The 6,357-nt window shown below is 38.9% G+C and overlaps 1 protein-coding gene across 1 annotated transcript; it reads right to left on the bottom strand.

Annotated features, from left to right (window-relative positions):
- Nucleotides 1-4,342: 4,342 nt before the first annotated feature.
- LOC118719797 (protein chibby homolog 1-like) lies at nt 4,343-5,085 on the bottom strand. The gene has a single exon (XM_036439565.2). It carries the CDS (start codon nt 5,012-5,014, stop codon nt 4,634-4,636), a length of 381 nt encoding a protein of 126 aa, XP_036295458.1. The 5' UTR covers nt 5,015-5,085; the 3' UTR covers nt 4,343-4,633.
- Between the last annotated feature and the right edge of the window lie 1,272 nt (nt 5,086-6,357).

Raw genomic sequence — 6,357 nt, 5'->3', positions numbered from 1 at the left:
TACACCCTGAGTGATACAATGTAAAACAAACAAACAAACTGAGTAGTCCCTGAGAGTCCATTGGGACTGGCCTAAAGGGAGGCCTTCAGTACCAGCAACAGGAAGCTGAGAAGCCACTGACAGTACAGAAGAGTTTGATCTTAAACCAGCCATAGGAATGACACTTCATTTTTTCATTTTTATTTTATTATTATTTTGTTATCTCTTTTTTACAATTTTTCTTTATTTTCTTTTTGCTCATTTGTTTATCTTCATTTTTTGCATTATTTTTCCATCATTCTAAATTATTTTATTTTAATCAATTATTTAAATAATAATAATTATTATTATTATTTTCTTTGCTTCTTATCCACTCATCCTCTTCCTACTTCCTCCATATTGAATTGATGTTCTCCCCATATTCATCCAATTCTTAACCTTACTTTCTGTATATAAGATTTGACCCTTGCCGTCTTTAATGGGAATTTGGTGTTTGTATGGTTTGGTTTACCTGTTTGTTCTCTGATGTTTTTTCCAAATATATATATGTTTGTTTTTTTTCTTCCTTTTTCTTCTGTTTCTGTTCTCATATCATTTTTTTCTCTCTTTGATATCATTTGTGCTCTCTTTTCTCTTCCCTAGTTCTCTTTTCTCCGGTGGTCATTTATATTGGGGTTATCAGTGTTGCAAGTACATTTGTGTCTTATTCTCTTTATGTCATGTCTTGTCAAAGTTAATTTTATCCTGTCTGGCCAATGTGCTAGAGAGCAAGCCATATAACCAGACACCTGGAGAGGAGACTTCATCCAAGAACAGGTCAATAACACTCCAGACCCAACTACAAAGGCAGGAAGAAGGTGGCAGTGAGGGAGAGAGTGTGAGTGAATGAGGGAGCAAAAGAGAAATGTATGGCCACATGGGGTATGTGTATGTGGGGAGGAGTGAGGCACAGTTATATCCCACAGGACCTTTGGGGACAGGCTGACTGGGCTCACTAAACTAGGTAGCCTCTGCTACCATTGCAAATACTCCTGGAACAGCTGGCTCTTCCTCAGAGGCCTTACTTTTTTAAGGGGAGAGCTGCTGTGACTGGGAGTGCAGCCTCACCTCCATCCAGGATGCCCTCAGATATCACCTGGTACTCTACAACCACCTCCACCAGGGACCTGCTGCTGCAGCTTTGGTCCCATGGTCACTGAGACAACAACCACCTTGGGAATAGGCTCCTGTGAGTTCCAGAGAGCACTCCCTTCTGACTGGACCAATGCTTTAGCTCAGGGCACTGTGACCATGTGAGCAGCAGTCACATGAGCATCCAGCTCCTTTCCAAGGAGCAGAAGCCCCAAGAGCAGCCCACTGCAGGCCAAAGAGTGGCAACCTCAGGCGGCCTGCCCCTGTCCAAGGAACAGCAGCTGTGTGAGTGACCAATCCATGTCCAAGGAGCAGCAGCCAGGCAAGCAGCCCATTCCCCATCCAAGTAACAGCAGCTGCCTGAACAGCCCACCCTGACCCAGAAGCAGCAGCCAAATGCAGCCCGTCCTAGTTCAAGGAACAGCATCCTAATGAGCAGCCCACCCAAGTCTGAGGAGCAGCAGCTGTGTGAGCAGCCTCCCCCAACCAACCAGAGGAGCCACCAGTGCTGCAAACAATCTTACCAGAGGAGTCACTTCCAACTGAGGAGTAGCTGCTGCTGTGACTGCCTGAGGAGCAGTCGCTGCCAGAGAAGCCATTGTCAACCAAGGAGCAGCCCTTGCATAACTCAACACCTAGGTACTCCAGTGAGAACAAAAATGGGTAGATAAAGAAACCCCTAAAGGAAAGAAAAGGAGGAATTGACAGAAAAGCAGCTAAGTGAAATGCAGGCATGCAATATGTCAGAAAAGGAATTCAAGAATAAGGGTCATACAGTTCATAAACCTGATGGATGAAAAAATCAACAACTTATGAAAGAATCAAAAAGAAATGAAGAGTGATATAGCTGCAATAAAAAAATAAAAAAACAACAACAACAACAACAACAAAAACACCATGGAAAGTTTCCAACAGTAGAATAGAAGAAGCTGAGGATCAAATTAGTGAATTAGAAGACAGGGAAGCAAAACACACCCACAATGAACTACAGTTGTAGAAAAACAATAAAACACATGAAGAGAGACTAAGGGAGCTTTGAGACAATATGAAACAAAGCAAGATATGAAAATAGGGGTGCCAGAACAACAGGAAGGGGAAAAAGGGTTAGAAAAAATATTTGAAGAAATAATAACAGAAAACTCAGAAACAACAATCAGAAATAATATACGTACCCCTATGTTCATAGAAGCGCGATTTACTATAATAGTACAATAGCTAAGATTTGGCAACAGCCTAAATGACTATCAGCAGATGAGTGGATTAAAAAATGGTGGTACATATACACAATGCTAAACTATGCTTCTGTATAAAAGGAAAGAACTCTTACTATTCACAACAACATGAATGGACTTGGAAAGCATTGTGCTAAGAGAAATAAACCAGTCAGAGAAAGATAAATATCACATGATCTCACTCATTTGTGAAATGCAATAAACAACAAACTGATGAACAAAAATAGGTTCAAAGACATAGAAGCATGGAATAATACACCATCAAACTTCAGAGGAAAGGCACGGGAGGGTGGTGAGGGAGGTGGTCTAGAGCTCAACCAAATAACTGTGTGCATATAAGCAGAATCAATAGACAGGACTATAGTGGGGTGAAGGTCTGGGCTGGAGGTTGGGAGTCGTCTGGGAGGGGACAATGGGGTAAAAAGGGGACATATGTAATACTTTCAGCAATAACAAATATAAAAAAAAGAAGCCTATTTCATGGAGTTAGAACAGGATTTCATGAGAGACAAAGTCCCTTGCAGAAAGTGTCTGTCCAGGGGCAAAAAGATGAAATCCCTACTCAGAAGCAGGGAGGAGGGGGAGGTGGAAAAGGGAATTACTTGGGGGAGAAGGAAATAACAGAGATTGCTTGCTTATCTAAGTGATATCACTCAACCACTTGGAGGGGAATTTCTGTGTCTGGGGCCAAGGCAACTTATACAATAACTAGAAGACTCCATCTTATCAATGACCTGCTAATGTGGGGAGATTTCATAGGACATGTAAAGCAGGAAGACTACATGTCTAAAAATATGCTTTAGAGGTCTTTTTAAAAAAATAATTAGGTATGTAAAAATTGAGTTTGGAGCCAGCAGGCTTTTGAGCTAATGGGTTTCAGCCTTCAGTGAAGAAATCAACATCACAGGGACCAGTATATCCAAAGGTAATCTTTGGTTCATTTATTAAAGAGAATCACAGTAACAATCAGAACCAATAAGCAAACATCTGAGTATCTTTGTGTTTGATATATAATGACTACTTATGAGTTTTTATTATTTCACTATCCTTCCACATACATGTATACATAGGTGAATATTTAGAGAGTAGAGCCAGATATGTTTTTCAAAGCCTTCATACTAAATTAAAAAAACAACAACAACAATAATTTAAATTAAATAGCATCTTTAATGCAGTGGGTATTTTTGATAATTTGAAAAGAAAAAATAATTGTCTCAACCAGGAGATAATTAACCAGGCAAGTACACAGTTGCAAAGATAAGGATTTTCACATAAATAAGGTATACTCATTATATATTTAAAGATAAACATGTGTGTATATATGCATATGCATGTGTGTGCATATGTGTGTATCAACATCTGGAATGTCAATATTAAACAAAATCTCAAATAGAAATATGATCAGTATTCTATAAAGCTACTTACAAAGCATAAATATATTCTCCATCACCTAGTTAGGTAATGTGAAGAATGAAATATTCATCTGGACTGGTTGAAACTGTTCCATCAGTGAAATTATTTTGGCTACATGTGTATGGTTTGACTCCAGGTCTATATCAATTTGCAGTACTCAGTTTGGAATGAAGACAATTTGTTTGTAGTAGCCCTTCCACCTTTAGTTTTTACGCTTTTCTCTAGTCCCTGCTCCTCATTTTCCAGAAAAGCACTACTCTCATACTTACTCTATCACAAAGCATCCTACCTGGGACACCTAGTTTTTCAAATACTAGTTCCTGTTTCCCATCTCTTTCATAAGTAGCATGCCCTTGGGAACCTAATGACTAGAGCTTCTCTGATGAACTCATACAAGTAAAGTGCTAATGGCTTAATGTGTATCCTTCTTCAATAAAATTATATTTCTTTAAATACTTAAGTACAAATAATAGGTAATTAAAAGGCATTTTAAGGAAAGGAAATATTTTTGGCCAGGGGAAATTTCAATTCCCCCCCCCCCAAAATATACCATTTGGTCCTACTTGAACTATTCCTAAAGAGATATAATTTTTTTTTAAATCTTTATTGAAAAACAAGGGGGAGTAGTATAAACAAGAAAGTCGCACAAAAATATAGTGTTGCATAGAAGACTGGTGATTGCTGCTGAGACTGAAGCCAGAGGGTGTGGATCTGGGGAGAAACACTCTAACGCACAGAGAGAGCGGCCTGAGGGCAGAGTGCAGGGCTCTTCAGAACTGAGCTACATCCCGAACACCGACAGGAGGGGAGGCTCGGATGAATTCCACCTGCTTCTCCAAGAGTCTGTCCAATGAGAGTGAACCAGAGTCGTGAGGTCTTCATTTCCTTCTCCGGTTGACACTCTTCAGCTCTTCCAGTTCCTTCTTCATTATCTGGAACTCGGCCGTGGTCTCGGAGAACATGTCCATCAGGACCTCCACCTTCACCTGCAGGAGGTTGTTCTCCTCCAGCTGCTGGTTCCGCCTGCGGAGGCGCTGGGCCTCCCTCTGGTCCACCCCGCCACTCAGCCGGGCCTCTGCTACCCAGCGGCCGTTCTCAAACTTCAGGCTCTGCCCCGCCAGGTTCATCGTGGGGGTTCCGTAGTCGAGGCCCAGCTCCACTTCGCGGGTGGACCGGTCCAGGTTGTGCAGGTTGGAGAGCGAGGCTGACTTCCGGGGGGGCGTCTTCTTCGGACTGAACGTGCTCCCGAAGAGAGGCATCCTCGGGCTGAGGAGGAGGGGTCACTGCTCCCTGACCTGTCGCTGGTGCAAGTTCCAAACCAGCGCCCGCACCACCCGCCGCCCCGCGGCCCAAGAGATATAATTTAATCAGGTAACTAGATGAGTAAATTTTAGGAGTCACTGAAGAAATTACCTCTCAATTATATTAAAATATTTTTAAAACCATAGAATCTAGGATGCTTACAGAGTTTATTTATGATGCAATAGTGAAAATAATCTGTTTTTCAAATTTTCAAATATAGAGTACTGTGGAAATAAATTTCCAGCCATATAGTGAGATACTACGTAGTAGTATTTTGTAAATTTAGTATATACAAAAGGTTATAAAAGTATATTTTTATCAGTATAGAATTATTATCATAAGAAATGTGAAAATTAAAAATGTAATTTATTAACCAGTACACATACCATATTTTTGTAAACATGCGCACACACAAATGTTGGACATAATTTATAATTACAGTTATCTCCACATAGTCTGTTTATGAGCATATTTAACTATCTCATATATAGTTGTCTGTATTTTCTAACTTTTTAGATAAAAAGAAAAACATTTATCTTTACAAAAAAAAAAAAAGCTTTTTTAATTAAGAGCTGAACATTGCTTAAAATATAAGCACAAGTAAATTGAGGATAAGATACCCAAAATGATGTCCTCAACACCTAGAACCAAATCAATAACTAGGATTTTTAGCCAAATAATTTCATAAAGAGAACTTATACAAGCTACTGGTGTTCAGATTAATCAATTGCATAGTATTCTAGTGGTCTATTCAATGTATTTCACTTCTTTTAACCATTCCTTAGGAAATTACCTTAGGCTTTAAAATTTTATTCATAATCATGTGATTACAATATAAATTTGATATAAGATAAAAAATTAATCAAATATATTTTTATTATACTTCATTATAGTTTAATAACTTATTTTGAAAGATTTTATATAACAAAACTATTTTATTATTATGATATAATAACACTTTCAGCTTTGGTCTTCATCTTATTGTTGCATGGAATTTTTTTGTTGCCCTATTGTGCTCCTTCTAATTCTCTGATTGTTCCCTACTATCTCCTTTTAATAACTTATTCAATAGCTTATTAGCCTTGCTACCCTTCTAGAATCCTATATCCAAATATTTTAAATACATTGTCACCAATTCCCTTAATCACCTAACTCCTTTGACCTTGCATTGTACTTACCATGCTAACCCCCAACCTTGAATTAATTGAACCAATCACTTTCTTAAATGTTTTCTGATTTCTGCAAGTTGTTTCAAGAAATGAACATCAACATTATGATTAGGTACACTAACTATACATGA

Source organism: Pipistrellus kuhlii, unplaced genomic scaffold (assembly GCF_014108245.1).
Source record: "Pipistrellus kuhlii isolate mPipKuh1 unplaced genomic scaffold, mPipKuh1.p scaffold_m20_p_16, whole genome shotgun sequence".
NCBI classification, from domain to species: Eukaryota; Metazoa; Chordata; class Mammalia; order Chiroptera; family Vespertilionidae; genus Pipistrellus; species Pipistrellus kuhlii.
This window is presented reverse-complemented; position numbering and strand designations above follow the sequence as displayed.

What these genes read in the sequence shown, in the direction of transcription:
- LOC118719797 (XM_036439565.2), bottom strand. Translation starts at nt 5,014, where the DNA reads ATGCCTCTCTTCGGGAGCACGTTCAGTCCGAAGAAGACGCCCCCCCGG.